The 16,989-nt window shown below is 38.9% G+C and overlaps 1 protein-coding gene across 1 annotated transcript in view; it reads left to right on the forward strand.

Moving 5' to 3' along the window:
• Window positions 1-2,116: 2,116 nt before the first annotated feature.
• Window positions 2,117-16,989, forward strand: part of LOC137286178 (fibronectin-like) — a 263,485-nt gene continuing 248,612 nt past the window's right edge. Inside the window, exons 1-2 of the mRNA XM_067817877.1 lie at window positions 2,117-2,241; window positions 15,263-15,314. Of these exons, the coding sequence (XP_067673978.1) occupies window positions 2,128-2,241; window positions 15,263-15,314 (166 nt within the window). The 5' untranslated portion in view covers window positions 2,117-2,127. The remainder of the gene's footprint in view (window positions 2,242-15,262; window positions 15,315-16,989) is intronic.

Raw genomic sequence — 16,989 nt, forward strand, 5'->3', positions numbered from 1 at the left:
ATGACGTGACCAGCCGATTGATAGAACCTGGACAGTTCTACCACCCGTCTAGGTGAAGTAAGGGCCAAAGTGGTGTGTTAGGCACCAGGAACATAAGGTCCTAGTCCAAGTGCCCTCAACCACCAGGATCCCTTACTCCACCGACACAGGGGCGCAACCCACGGCCAACAGGTTGGTGGACCAAATATTCCCCAGGGTCCACAACGTGGGGCTGGTAAGCACTTAGCGTTACCACCACGAGGAGGTGGCTTGCCACGGGTGCCACCACCTAATGTAAGACACTACAGCATTTAACAGAAAATTGGAGGAAAGAAGTTTCGCGACAGGAAGAAAAGAATGGAATCGGTGGAAATAAACCTACACAACACATTTAAAGTTTGAGGGCAATGTACGAATTCGTATGCCGTGAAGATACAGGTCAGCTCTCGTTAAGTTCAGGTATGGGATGGCGCCCGTCAAAGTAGAAACTGGACGCTACACAAACACGCCCTAGTCGAGAGAATGTGTCCTGCTTGAACTACTGGTGTAGGAGATGAGGAACATATATTACTAAGATGTCGTCTGTATGAACCCGAAAGAGAAGAATTGTTGAGATAATGTTGCGAAGTAACAGAACATTTCCTGAATTTGGATGATCCTCGGAAAATCAGTTCTGTCCTGTCTGTCTAGGCTAAGCTATATATACTGCGAACAAAAAGTATGGGAACACCCTAAAATTTGAAGTCATAACTTAAACGTGGGAAGGCCATTTATACCCTAAGGTAGATAAACTTTTGTTTGCATAATGGACATGTTAGAACATACAGTGAAGCAACTGATTCAATATTCGTTTAGTTTGAGTGAAATAAAAAAATTCGAAAACACTCCAGTACCGTGTTTGATTCCAATGCCCATACACAAGAGCTCAGTCTGAAAGACAGACGTCCAGTTCAGTTTTTCGCGCTGTTTTTGACAATGTTTCACTTCACTCAAACTAAGCAAATATAAAACAAATTGTTTCGCATGTTCTAACATATCGGTTTACGTTCCCACTGACCACAAAAATGTAGCATGTACCTTAGAGTGTAAATGGCAATGTTTAAATTCATGAATGACGTGCGATTACAAAATTTGGAGTGCTGCTTACTTTCTGTTTGCAATGTATAAGTGTCAAAGCCTGTTTTAATGTATTGTCTAAAAACATACTTTTCTGTACTCTATATACATATTTACATTTCCGCTTGTTTAACAGTGTATATATGATGTTTATCTGTGTTTTGAATTGTTCTTTTTAGGGAACATTTCTCTTAACCCTGTATAAGGCGTCTCGTTACAATATATAAGTGTATAATTTTAAATACATGTATTTCATGTATAAATATTTTGGTTTTATTATAAATACGTACAAATCAATGAGGCGAGACGACAATAACATATCTGTCTGTCTGTGTCTGTTGGAATATTTTCATTGCGGATTTAAGCATCTGAGTGAAAGAGTCTAAAGAAAACTATTCATGTTTCATATGAAAATCTGTGCAAAATATGACAGATTCTCTCCGCCCTACCCCCCATCACCTTCCTACCCCTCCAAAACCGATTGACACGAGGGTTGGCTTCAGCTTTACAACTGTCTACTTTCCCATTATATCAAACAATATGTCAGACGTTCCACCATTTAATGCCTATTTTTTCCAGTACTTTCGAGAGTCGAGAGAGCGCTGTAACCGATGTCATCCCAGATTGTCGCCGTTCCATTTGTATTATTTTCACTGTATACTGCTAATTCACCCACTGAATTTTGTTTCAATAATCGTGTTTTAAGGCATTAGTACATGTGAATCCACTGAATAAATGGAGATGCATTGATATCACCTTCATTCAGATTAACATCGGAACCATCTAAAATCATGAAACTGTAATAACAAAACTCTTTAAAAAACACTGAATGTAAATGTTTGAAGCTTTACAAACATTTCCATAAAAGGAAGGCGCTACACACTTCACAAAAGTATCTTTTAATCATTTACTGAAGCGGGGTTGTGTAAGGGTTGAATGTGTGCAGGGAAGCAAAATCTTAAATAGCTTGACTACACGTTGTAGGACACAGTGCACAGTGTTCTCAATACAACCAGGAAGTATATAACTGGTATGTCAGGCCACCCTCTCAACACACGACATACACACACAACTAGGCGTCGGAGATCAACAATGACTTCGTATGGCTGGTATCTCTTGGGACTCCTGGTTGTACCTGGATGTCGGGTATGTCAAGTTATTCATGTACTATCGAATTCATTCATTTGCATCATGTCAGATTTTCAAATACCCTCCCCACCCAGATGTATATCTCCCGAGACCAGTTGAAGAACCAGAATATATGACAAAAATCATCTGCCTCGTGGTACAGATCAAGCAGTAATATGTCTACTTATTTTTCCCATTGATCTATACCACTGTAGAAGTTACGGCATTTGTGGGAGTGGCATTTTGTAATCTGCTAATCATTCGAATTGAGGACATTGAGGGCGATCTTTGCTCCGACACGGACTATCAACATTTGACCCACATTCTTGTGTTCACCAAACGCCACAAGTGATTCAACGCACCTTGTATGCAAAATATATTCTATTGTGACCTTGTATTGTACGTTAATGATTTACAAGAGAGTAATTTTGTGGTTGCCATTGATGTTGTGTAAATATATACGTGCGTCTAGACAGCACTCAGCACTGTAGTAAACCAGAATCGTGGCCAGTGAAATTATCTTTTAAAATGACAGCTACTGTAGTCCCTGTTGGACTAATTTCGTAGTCATAAGCATTTTCTGCCTCGTTAGGCTGTGAAACTGTGTCGTTGTGAAAGATGTCAATGTGGTTTAACGATAATTCTACCGTGATGTCATTATAGAGGCTTTGATTCACATTTGACAAAGCATTACAATCGCTCAAAATCATCGATCTATCGTTACCCCAAGTTACCCCAACTGTCGATTGTCTATCAGAATTGTATACGTTTCACAGCTGACCATCATCGAATTATTTTCCCGATGATTTTTGTTGACATTCAAATCGTTAATGCAAGCTGGTGAATCTGATGACAAACGTTATGGATCAACATGCTTTACAACGATACAAGAATCTGTATCGAAACGCCGCATCTCTCGAATACATAAGTTATTAATACATAAGGTTTATCCTTATCAGCTTAACGTATTTGTTAAGGCCAATAAATTACCGTAACCCCATATAACACAGACAAGTCTAAAATATTCAATAGTGAGTGAGAGCGTCACATCGGCAATATTGCAGCCATATAGTGACGAGAAATGTTGTAGATAAACAATAAATACAAGCAGTTACAAAACCAGTTACCGACTATAAAATGACTAGAATATCACAAAAAGGGTTAAAACTAGCTAGCATATATTTTTAAACGCAGAAAACTATTTTAGACAATACGCATGTGAAAATGGGAAATCGATCACCAACAACCGAAGGTAGATCACCATACTAGGGGACCTACATATTAAAATGCAATAATAACTAAAAATGTGGAAGATTAAATTTCACTTCGAATGCTTGGGGACTAATGCACCCTGTCAGAAGGACAATAATTTCACAGTACGTCAACCTCCCTTGAGGTTGTCGCCACTAACAATCTGAGTTATCAATTTACACTTCCAATCATAAAATATTTATCTATTTACAAATCAGTCAACAAATCTAATTCTCTTAAAATTAATTAAATGAGAACTTACCTAGTTGGTGATTAAAAAAATTATCCCTTGTGATGGAATGTTCAACAGAGTCAAGCAAGACAGGCTTGACTGTGGTTCTTTCATCACAAGGGATGTAGAACGGAGGATCCTCGCCTTTCAGTAAGCATTCATGAATATATCTTTTATAGCGGCTGTACCGTCAAAGGGGGTTAAAGTACTGTAAAAGTATTGTACTCCTGAGAGGGCACGTGAGTCCCAAGGCATTTGATGTAAAATTAAGGTTTCCAGGATTTTATCGTAGTACTTTTTTCATTTTAATGGATAATTTTCTGCATAAATGGCAATGGCTGAGGGGATGATGTAAATCCGGCTGGGGTCCATGCAGGAAGCAAAAGTAATGTAAGTCCCCATAGTCCCCGGTGTGGTGATCTACCTTCGGTCGTTGGCAATCTATAGCCCATTTTATATTGTATTGCCCTTTATAGTTAAACTGTTTTATATTCAATTACTAGTCTTAAATGGATACCTGTGATATACTAGTGGTTTTACTGTTCTTCGTCAATAGGGTTTTAGTTTGTATTTTTCTTGATATACAATGTAAGGTATAACAATAGCATTTTTAACGAAGGATTCTAAACATACCAAGTGATCAATGGTACTACGATTTTCCTGAAACCACATTGAATATTTCTTATAAGGTTATTGGTTTCAAGATACCAAGTTAATCTATATATAAATTATTCACCATACGTTCCATAGTTTTACAGACACAACTCGTTAGAGAGACTGGTCTGTAATTACACGGATCAGTATGATCCCGGCCAGGCTTTGGAATAGGGACAACAATGGCATTACGTCACACAGCTGGGAAATTCCTGACGTCCATATTTGATCAAAAGGATTTCTAAATATGATTCAGGCAAATGCTTTAGGAACTGAGAGTGAATATCATCGGCTCCTGTAGCTGCATCATGAGCTTGCTCAAGGGCGGTATGGAGCTCATGTAACGAAAATAATTATAATCTTCAACATTGTCTGTGTAAGAATTGATTCATTTCTTTTCCTGTTGTATCACCGTCCTTCAGATGATGAACAGTAGATTTTGAACCTTTGCTCTTTATTCTTGAATCATAGTACACACCTTTGACATAGGTGTACGTGAATTTATTTTGGAAACATAATTTCGCCAAGACTGACGCGTACGTGTAGCCTTGGCGTTAATAATTTTGACTTTGTCTAGATCATGACCTGTAGGATGTTTGCGAAAATATTTTTCAGATTTCTTCCTACATTTTCTGGCCTGTTTATACTCATCTGTAAACCATGGCTTACGAATATGTAGAATTGCAGCGGACTTAGGAATTGTTTTGTCAGCAATGTCATTTAGTATATCCGAAAAGGACTATCTGGGATCTTCACTGTTCTTAAAAGGATCAGGCTTCAAGTGTTCAGCACACAGAGTCTGATATCATGACCAATCAGCCCTGGCAAAGTTCCTTCTTGATACAGAAGATGATCACCACGGTTGATGTTTTTCAGCATGGTGGGGAAGTGATCACTCCCACATAGGTTATCATGGACCAGCCATTCAAATTCATTGTATAATTTGGAATCAGCTAGTGATAAATCCTGAAAAGAATATTTTACCGTAGCTGTATGTAAATACGTGACTGAGTCGTCATTGAAAATGCATAGATTATTATAGGAAATGAATTCCTCAAGGATTTTGCCCTTTTTTTTAATTAGTATGGACACTTCCCCAAAGTGGATTGTTGAGGTCCCCCATAATAATACATGGTTTGGGGAGCTGATAATGTAGAGTTTGAAGATCTGATTGGCAAATGTTGGAAGATGGAGGGATATACAAACTGCACAATATCAAAGCAATGAGTCAGGCGAACAGCAACTGCTTGAGTATTTGTATTTAGAGTGACAGGGCTATGTATTACGCTCTGATGAACGACAATAGAAGCGCCTCCAGTCGCTCGATCTCCCGGAGGAGAGAAAGAATGATAATTGCTATACTGTCTCAAATTCAAGGTATCATTATTTTTAAGAAATGTCTCTTGGAGACATAGGGCTGATGAAGTCCTGTATCAGCAATTGTACCTCACTGAAATTAGGTTTTAGTCCTCTACACTTCCATTGCAATAGACTGGACTGCGTCATGGTGGCTCAATTGGTGATCTTCCACGCGAATGTGTGGAGGGTAAATTCCTCATGCTGTCCTATAAGGACAGAGTGATCTCCATATCCAGAGGCCCAAAGAGTTTTCTACAGGAACATCTGAAGATGAAAGGATGTTGGGAATTGTTTTTCTATCTATTTTTTTCCTTGCTGTTTTTGACTGTCAGTCTGTTTGTCAGACGATTGTGAATTGGGCTCAGGCTGTTTCTCAGTCTGTGATCCAGATGTAGATTGAGTTACTGTGGAAGATGATCTTGCAACTGAAGATAAGGTGATGGGTTTTACAGACTTAACCCGTGTCAAGTCTGTCTGACAACTTATAGGAGATGTCATGACAGCGTGAGTGACGGCAGCAGAGTAGGTCTTATTTAATGGAGATGAGGTTTCAGATGTCAACAGCTTTTTTGCGACAAGGTATGACATATTCCTTTCACATTTAAGTTTCATTATTTTGGATTCCTTTTGCCAGAGAGGACAGGATTTTGATGTAGCAACATGAGGTCCACAACAGTTTGCGTAACTCATTGTTGCAGTCTGTATTATCATATTGTTCACCACAACGGTGACATACAGCCGAACCACGACAAGAACTAGCCCCATGACCGAACTTCTGACATTGAAAGCAGCGAAGAGGGCTGGGGACATCCACTCCAATATTAAAATACCCTGTTTTGATTGAAGTTGGTAAGGATGTACGAGCAAACGTCAGGAGATATGTATTGGTATTGACATTGATTTCCTCTTTTTTGACGGTGAAACGTTTTACAGCTGTGACATCCTGATCGTGAAGTTCTGTTGCTATGTCTTGTTCTGTCATGTCAGAGAGGCAGCGAGCTCTGTCCCGAACATGCCCTGACAGGAATTTAATGTTCTGTGCACGGACACAGCAACCTCAATATTTACAAATGTTTTGATCGATAAAAGATTTAGAGATTGCTGTCTTCATGCCCACTCCACCAGACATGAACCACTACGAAGACGGGTGAAGAACCTCTCCACAAATACCTGAAACAGCCTTAGAGATGGCAAAGGGATTTAATTTAATAAGAAGATTGTCTGTTACCTCAATCACCTTGAAACGTGCCCAGGAATCAGCATTGGAAGAAACACTTCTTGTTGATTCATCAATATTTTCAGTTCGTCTCCTGTTTTCATTTCGCCATGAACCAGATGATTGGGGATCCATTATTGAAGGAAAATAATTCAGCATCCCTACTCCCCACCCACTATGGAGTGTCAACAAGGACGATGTCAAACAGCACCGGATCTCCAAGATACCGACACCAGGGATACAGGGATGCTATACTTCGGCAACTATGACACCAACAGCAACATTTGTATACCAGGTCAGATGCCAGGGTAGTTCTGTCCGTGACAAATGATTGGACATATATTGAACTTGGAGGTCAACATTGCCAGATTGGCCCATGAGCCACCATGAGTACTTCTGACATGGGACTCTAGGCATTAAATACATTAATAATTTGGAAATGAGAAATCGAAATAGCCAAGACCCAGTAAGCAGTTGAGTGTGCAAAAATCATCACAGGGCATGGCGTGACCAGCCGATTGATAGACGTTCTACCACCCGTCTGGGCGAAGTCAGGGGCAAAGTGGTGTGTTAGGCAACAGGGACACGGCTTCAAGCTCCCATTGCCCTCAACCACCAGGATCCCTTCCTCCACCGACACAAGGCCGCAACACACGGCAAACGGGTTAGTGGACCCACTATCCCGCAGGGTCCACAACGAGGGGTGAACGGCTCTCAGCGCTACCCAACACCCACCACGAGGAGGTGGCCTTTTACGGGTGCCGGTTACGGATATTATTTTGCCGCGACAAAGGTATAGAATATATCAGGAACGCCCTTTCAGCCAGCAAAATATAACACGGACAAGTCTAAAACATTCAATAACATATTAAGCAAAGTATGAGCAAATTACAATGAAACACAAGACAGATGTTTAGTATAATGCCGTGGAGTCACAAGTCCAAGGTAATGGGTCGCAAATATAAAATATTAACTCATCAGAATCTTGGTATTACAGACAGCAGAAAATACTAGATAGAGCTTGTGTACAATGTTAGTAGTCAGGCAATATCGTCAGTCACTCAGACTCTTTGCGTACAGGAAGTAAACAGTAGAATGCCAAGGGCAGGTAACTAGAGCGCTATCCAAATATCTTGCCGCTAAAAATACCATTGCCATTGAACATTTATGATACGTAATGTGACCCATAATAACTATCACTCAAAACTCTAAACATGCTGACCCAATAATCACTATCACTTAATCAATGATGACGCAAATTACAAAAAACACAGTCTCGTAACAGACTCTTTCAGCTTGGAAAACGACATGAAGCAGTTCTTTATGGTTACATCTTAACCTGGTATGTGGTTGTTGAAGTTATGATCTGACAACCTTAATCATAGATTCAGGTGCTTTGTCTTCGGGTCTTATTTGTCCCAAGAATTACTGCAGATGTAGCTATTAACTGCCAGTATTGAATATTTAGCACACGTGAATAACCGACACAGTAGCAAGAATACTTACCAACCAGAACTTGTTCATGCATGAATTCAAAATTAATAACGCGTAATATGAATGTTTATCGAAATCCCCTGGCAGCTTAGATATGGTGAGTGAGTGAGTTTAGCTTTACGCCACACTCGTCAATATTCCAGCTATATGGCGGCGGTCTGTAAATAATAGTCAATCCAGTGATCAACAGCATAAGCATCGATCTGTACAATTGGGAAATGATGACATGTGCCAACCAAGTCAGCGAGCCTGACCATCCGATCCCTTTAGTCGCCTCTTACGACAAGCATATTCGCCTTTTATGGCAAGCGTGGATTGCTGAAGGTCTGTTCTACCCCGGACCTTCACAGGTCTCTTAGATATGGATTTAACTGCAAAGTCAGACATATTCTCATACAAAAATGTAATTTTGGAGAGACGGGTGCTGTCTGACTGTCTTTTCTTTTGTTTTAAAATTCATATTAGCATTCCTAGCTACCGGTGTTACATGCCGCATCATATACAATGTATTTATAACAATGTGGTGATTTTAATGTTATTTTGGGAATAAACTGATGAAAGAATATACAATTTTTATCAGTATTTATGTGTAAATTAATGGTGAGGTGAAATGGGGTTTATAGCCGTGCTTAGGAATATTTCGCTCATATGACGACGTGCATACGTGTGTATGTGTGGCTGCTGCTTATACTAGATCATAGCACTATAGTGCTAGATCACTGATATATTGCACCGCAGTTAAAAACGAATAGCCTACTCAGATACATCATACTGACTCCGAGCCGACTTGTCCTTGTTGTACCAATCAATGCCGAGTGCTGAGCAGGGACCAACAAGTACCATTGTTTGTATTTTGGTATGACACGGCTGTTGACTTAACCCGCGACCTTCTGTGAACTAATAAATCAAACCAATGTCAGTCAACAGACATATCGTAACCAATGTCCCCTGTGGAGTAGAGAAAAGCTACAAATATAGCACTATACTGTAAAACAATGACAGAATATGTCCACGTAGGAAACAAAAGCAAACCTTTTGCGTGTAACTATTATTTTAACATGCACGTTGCAAATCGTATTTCAGGTGACAAATGATTACATTCACGACACATTTGCAGCTGAACTTTCAAGTGACAAATTGTATCTTCGTTACAACTCCTTCACTAATGATGCCATGATTCGTATTTCCTACAATGAAACCTTACCGGCACACGAGGAGATCCAAGCGTGTGTAATCAAGCGTTGGCATAACTAAATCAGTTGGTGATATTAAACAAAATTACACAACTTCTAGATTCATCACCCGGTAACTTATATGTAATGTTCACCCCTCCATCATCATTTCTCTCAATATTGACAAATTACAGACTCCTGTTTTCAGTTTAAGTGTAGAAGGTTCATACATACGATAAAGCAAATGAATGTGTGGAGACATACATTATTTCTTGTCTTCATATCAAAATGATATTGCAGCAACTATGCATCTATTGCTATAAAGAAGAAAGTCTCATACATATATTATGGAGGGGATGTTGCCCTTTATATCATGGATAATTGGAAAAGCTTCCTGGACGGCAGTTTCGCTGTTTGGACATTTTCTAAGGAGAAACTAAATACAGTGTACAAACTTTTGAATAGCATGGATGAAAATCTTACCTTCACTATGGAGGTAGATGAAACTAAAACAGCTTTCCTGGACACAATGGTTATAAAGTCGGTGCTGAAATTGGACCTAAAGATACGTAATAATTTAAACTTTAAATCTTGTCATCCGAGCCATACAAAAAGTCTTACATATAACCTGACACAAAGAATATCCACAATAATTTCATTTATCTATTTAGATAGCCCGGGTTCGTGTCCATAAACAACAAATAAAGTGTCGTGAAACCCGATGTATCCCACTAAGTGAGCATCTAGATGTCTGTGCTAAAGGAAACGATATTCACAATATTTCCTTTTAATCAAGTTCAAAATTTGGACAAACTAAAACAAATGTTAAATGAACACTGCTTCATAGATAAGTTCAAACCAATGTCAAACCATTGTAAGCTTTGACCTTGTCACTCAATACCTTGTCCCTATTGTGACGTCATGATATATATGTAATGACGTCATACTGCAATTGCTACAGTCTCCCTGGAGATGAAATTGAAACATGTTGTTTTTATGTAACTGTCTGATAATATATGTATCACTTGAATCAGTATATGGGGACATTATAACACTCTCAAGCTACTCGAGATATCTAACATTTGAACATTAAATATGTATAACTTTTGTTTTTATATCATTTTTTGACGAATGAACAAAAGATATGTGTTGTAATAGGTAGGGTGTTGTGATGGTCATATGCAAGAATAGTTTTGGTACAAAAGTAACGAATACTATTTTCGCATTTACAAATGTATAACAACAAACATATATATCTTGCTTTCTGAAATATATTGTTGTCTGTTACCTTGTCAACGATGTACTACAAAGAACATCTGCATCGTTATCAAACTAAGTTCATTTGTTGAAAACGTTTGTAGTATGTATTGCTGTATCGAACCTTGTGTAATGACATCACATGTGGACGATTTTGGTACCAGTTTGGCGTAAGAATGAAGACTTCGTTAACACCATGAAGATCCGGGTTAGAATTGATCTTCAGCAACCCATGCTGCTGACAAAGATTCTTGCAAGTATGGTCCCAAGCAGGAATTCCGTCAGTTGATTTTAAGCCAGGAAGAATAATTCCCAGGGATCGAACAATAATAAATGATCGTACATATTGCCGTGAAGTCCAGAGTGTCGTTGCTTAACGGAATGGTTCTATTCAGACTGACCATTTTGCTAAAAATTATGATGATATAGTGTTACGGCTGCGTGAATTCCACCTCCCGGCCTTAATCACGTGACAGCCTAGTGGCTATCTTCAGTACAGTAAGGGCAGTGTTTGGTGTATGTAGAATTGCTGTCGCTGCGGTTAAAATTATATTTCAATATTATGTTATATTACATCATTCTAATCCTTATTATGTGACACTGTCCTTTTTATTGATGTGCGGTTGGTACACTTAGCTATTACTACTTTGAAAATGTTGGAATTTAAAGTGTTTCAACCCAGTATTGTAAGGCAGTTTGAAGTCAGTTAACGGCACTTTACGCTTGATATGTTTTCTTATGTCTATTTTTATGTGCATCATCGTAAAGAGGATGTTGTCAGATTTATGTCCATATATACTTTATATATACTTTGTTATCCTATGGCACCTATTCGGTAATTATCTTAATTTCAAAAGCACACTTCTCGCTTGTAAAGGGTCAATACCAAAGACCGAAGTCTCGCTAAGGCAGTTCCCCTCCGAGGTCCCCCATCGGGCTATAAATAGGGTTAGCCAGAGGTCAGTAGGAGGGGACCGACGGGAACCAGCCATGGACGACTGAGGTGACTAGCGAAGGATGGACTCTCCAGGTGATATTTGCTAAGTCGGAGTTGGGGTTAGGATTTAGGATAATCCTTTGTTGTTGAGCTTAAGATAGCTTTTTGGTGATTACTGTTTGGTTGAAAACTCGCGCCCAAATCTCCGCAGCATTTATATTTTTATTACCCTGGTATTCCTTTATACTTTAAGGTATATCCTATAGTCCAGTCTTTCTTTGAGTTACTGCCGGTCCTCATACTTTAACCTATTAGAAAATAGGGTGCCATCTATGCTTTTTATCCATTGTAAGTAAAACTGTTTATCTATCTTAAGTATAGTACAGTTCTAAAACGTTTCTTGTTGTGGTTCTCATTTTATCCTTCACTATTTCGGTTAAGTGGAGGCAGGTTTGCCGGTGAAACGGGTTGGTTTGCCTAAATGTATTATTTCCCCCTAGACTTTAATTTGTTTTGAGCCTAGTCACAGTAGAGTGACTCTGTCAGTGTAGTTGTCACCGTAACATATAGCAGCCGTAGATTTGAAAGGGTACAAGTACATGTGTATTGCTGCATATAGAATCCGCATGAGAAAATTATGAGGTATATTGTGAATCAGACTATGTGCAGGATTAATAATGTAGGATTCAAACAGAAATGAAAACGGGCATCATAAAACATCATTGTAATGAAATACCTTGCTATTTACCAATAAACCTTGGGTGAGTGGAGCGGAGCGGCGGAAGAGTGAGAGGAGCTGAGCGGAGCGGAGTGGAGCGTCGCGGAGTGAGAGGAGTGAGGGAGGGAAAGCTGGTTTCTGACACTACAATGCGAAACATATTTTGTCGCATTGTCGCATGTCGCGTTTTAGTCAATTTGTTAAATGTATACTATGGTCAATATTTTAATAAAGCGCGACACGAGACAGTGCGACATCGCGACATTTCGATGAAATGTCGCGTTGTCGCATTGTCGCGTGCCGCGTTTTAGTGAATAGGGCGACATATTTTGATATTGCAAAATGTCGCTATGTTGCGTGTCGCACTTTGGAGGAACAGAGAAAATGATATTAAAAACGCGTCACCCGACATCGCGACAATGCCACATATAGGCGAAATGTCGCGTTGTCGCATTGTCGCGCTTTGCTTAATCTTCGCCTCATTTGCTTGTTTTTGAGAGGGCGACAACGCGACAATGTCCCTTCTCGGATTCCACACTAAGGTATCACAGATATCCATATTAAACTAGTAACTAAACCTAAAACTTTTAAACCAGAAATAACACGTCAACGTGGAAACAGGGTATAGATTGCCAGCAACTGAAAGTAGATCTCCATACTTGGGGCCATGGGGACTTACAGTAAACTGCTTCCTGCACGAACCCTAGATGGATTTACACAATCCCTTCAGCTGCTAGCAATTTGGACATGTCTAGCCATAGATGAAAACGTATGCTACGATTAAAAACAAGGATAGTTTTAATTTACTTGGAATGTTTTGGGACTTACGTACCCTCTCAGCAGGACAATAATTTTACAGTACTCTCTTAAGGATAGAGCTCATGGCAATCAAAGTTACTAATTTAAGCTTCTAATCTTAAGATATTTATCTATCTATTTACAATAGTTATCATTAAACAAATCTAAAATGCAATAATTTAAAGAGAACTGACATTAGTGAACAGATCCTTAATTTTTTTGTGATTTGAAATAGGAATCGCTTATGATGGCTAGACGGGTGATCTACGTCAGAATAATAGACGTCACCACTTTATACAATATTCACATATTACATTTATACAATATATACAATCTATACAACTTAATACATTATTCACATGTTACATTTACATTAGTTGAATGTAATATAAGATCAGTTGATCTCTCACAGGACCCGCCAACAAATTATCCACAAATGCTTGTAACTGGAGAGTGTGTACTGACTCTTGCTGTTGAAGGGTAGCATTCAGTGCAAGATGACTGCGTAAACGTAAAAGACACAGGGCAAACGTTATTTCGATGCAAAATCACAACGTTCGCCGCTGAATTTGGGGCATGAGGGCAGTTTTCACAATTCAGGTGGCGTAGTGGAAAGCGATTGCTCGTCACGTCTAAGACTCGGGTTCGAGTTCCTATAAGGTGAAATGTCTGAAGTCCATTTCTGGTGTTCCTTGTCCTGATGTTGATGGAACATTACAGAGTGGGTGAGTTATAACTTATCGTCACGTCGGCAATATTCCAACCATATCGTGAAGAGAAACTTTAATTGGTGCACATAGTAATTTATGGTAAATTATATAAATTAAAACCTGTCATCCGAGGATATTGATCAGATTTCATCAATGAAACATTTACATGAGAACTAACAGCTGTAAAAAGATCGTTAACTGTTTTTACAGTAAAATATATCACCTGTGGTGAGGAATTCAACACAATCAAGCAGGATATGCTTGGCTGTGATTCTCTCATCACTAGGGATACAAAAGGGAGGATCTTCACCTTTTAACTAGCATATCTGATATGGCCAATACGACATCGTCGCATGATGACCTTTTCAAATCTGGACTGACAACCAAAGTAGGTGCAATGTAGGGATTTATTTCATGTAATTTATTTCAACCTATTTGAGTGTCACAGATTTGTTGAGCGATGCCTTTACAACAAAATCAGCCATGGCGTTCCCTGAAATTCCAACGTGACTGGGTAATCAGCAGAGGACGATGTCGTATTGGCAAGTTTATTATATAATTCAATAACGTCTCTTAAAGATCGATATTTGCAAGAAAGATTTTAAATATCCCGAAGTCTTATATTGCTTACATTATGTTGTTTATTGAATTATATTTTAAGGCTGGCAATATAGCGTTTTCTTCGACTGTGATCTGGCAGTCGAGAAGATAGTTCTGGATGGAATATTACTAATAGCGGCGTGAAACTAAATTCGGTCATTTTCACTATAAACACTCGATCACTATTATCATTAATAAACACGAGAAACGTTATGAGGATACCAGCTGTGTCTCTGCCTCTAACATCCTGTAACATGTGGTGGGCGAGCTGGCTAAGTCCCGGGACTCGTGATCCAACTTTGTGTGCAACGCTTTCAACGTCAAAATCCTAGTGTACAATAGCAAACCCTGTGCACTTAAAAGTACCCACGAATCCCTTGGAATATTACCAAACTGGTTGCCACACTGACATCTAATGAAAATGCCATATATGCACATATAAATATGTGTGTGTGTGTGTGTGTGTGTGTGTGTGTGTGTGTGCGCGCGCACGCGCGCGCGTGTGTGTAGATTCTGCCTAGGAGGACAGAACACATGAACCCTGATAAACAAACTTTCAGTAAACAGGTGTTGCGATTACAATAGCGTAGTTAAATTACCACAATTGTTACGCGTTCATTAAATAATCTTTCCACTTTCAGATGAGCAATGCCTCCACTTCAACGACTGCGACTACTGCCGCAACAACTGCCCGTACGTTCTCATCTATTAACACCTTTTTGTATTAACTGTGGCAGTATCACAGAAATATGGCAGCACAAGTAACGCCTCTACATGTAATTAAACACCATAATATTCCTGTAAAATTGTCACTTAAGAATTGACTGCGTAGTTTGTTCGGCTATTTTAGGTATGAGAAAAAGCAATATGCAAGTTGTATAAATTCAACAATAAAAACTTATTATTTGTTGAACCGACACAAGTACACAATCTATTTACACAATGAATATGATTGTTTTCTGTGAGACAGACTGTAACAAAACGGAATAAATATGCCAGTGAAAGGTGGTTTACAAATGATAGTAACCACCATATTCGAATATGTTTTTCCTGAAAACGTGAGACAAGGTGGTAAGAATACGGGGAAAGTAAGAAATAGAACCCGAAAATATAACATTTGTCGCAATTATGCAGGCAAAAATAAACAGGATAGTTATCCTTCATGGATCTATGCATGATCTACTGTAGTCTTTATAGGAAATGGGCTGGACAAATAAAAATGCATAGAATTTGTGAAAAAACGTCAAATGCATGTGAATAGAAAGGAAATTCCCGCCACTTATAGTCGGAGATTCTGTAGAGGTGTCTGTAGTCCGCTGCGGTGGTCGTGGCATAGCATTTGACATGATCCAAAATGCCAACAAAACAACAAAACGTTGATTTTATCCTCAAGATACTGCAGCATTGTTTGTCAGTTACTTTTTATTTATAGGTATCGTATATGCGTAGGAAAGTAACTTATTCAATTTATAATCATAGATACATATGTAGATTAATGTATGTATTTGATCAATATGGGCACACCTGGTCACCTGCATCCATTTACAGGGATTCCACAAACTGTTACATCTGCCACAAACGGTCATCACGACTGTTCTCCTATTCTATAAAGTATTGACATCAGTGTGCATCCATGTCGTTAGATGTATGTTCTTACCAACCAGTAGGGTTGTCTTTAAAAAGTAACACAAAAACGTGAATTTCACCATTTTAGTATTGCTTGTTTGTTAAATGGTGTCATCACTGTTACTATTCATATCATATATTATATATTATCTATTCATATTGATGGATATTCATAGAATAATGGTACGGAGAAAAAGAAGATACGAGAAAAAGACGTTTGTCATACGTAACTTCATTCATTCACAATCACCTGCTAAATATTAAGAGATAAAATATATTTATAAGCAAGAATGGTAGGCATTTGTGTGAGTTGTATTTTGTCCGCAAAGTCAATTGTCAGTCCGTGTTTAAACATTTGTAACTGAGGACAATATATGATGACAAGATGACATACCGAGGGTGCGTCAAGTATATCTTTATTTTACATTACACGATCCTACGGCGTGCTGAAAATCAACGTTTAGGGACTTACAAGAGGTTTTAATATTCACCGGAAATGTCTCTCTTGAGACATAATTACATCAGGGCAACACTCTAGACATACCGTACTCGGCGTTAATTCGTCGCCTCATGTCAACACAAACAAGATATTGGCGCTGCATCTTCAGAGTCGATGCCAACTTGTATAGGCAGTTCGGAACATTGACTTGTACAGACAAGTCAGTGGCAGAACCACAGGCAGCCGCTGGCGGGGCCAATGGCCGACATAGTTGAGTTTTGACCACATTTGGCGTGCTGTGCA

The sequence above is a fragment of the Haliotis asinina genome, chromosome 6 (assembly GCF_037392515.1).
Source record: "Haliotis asinina isolate JCU_RB_2024 chromosome 6, JCU_Hal_asi_v2, whole genome shotgun sequence".
In the NCBI taxonomy this organism is placed as follows: Eukaryota; Metazoa; Mollusca; class Gastropoda; order Lepetellida; family Haliotidae; genus Haliotis; species Haliotis asinina.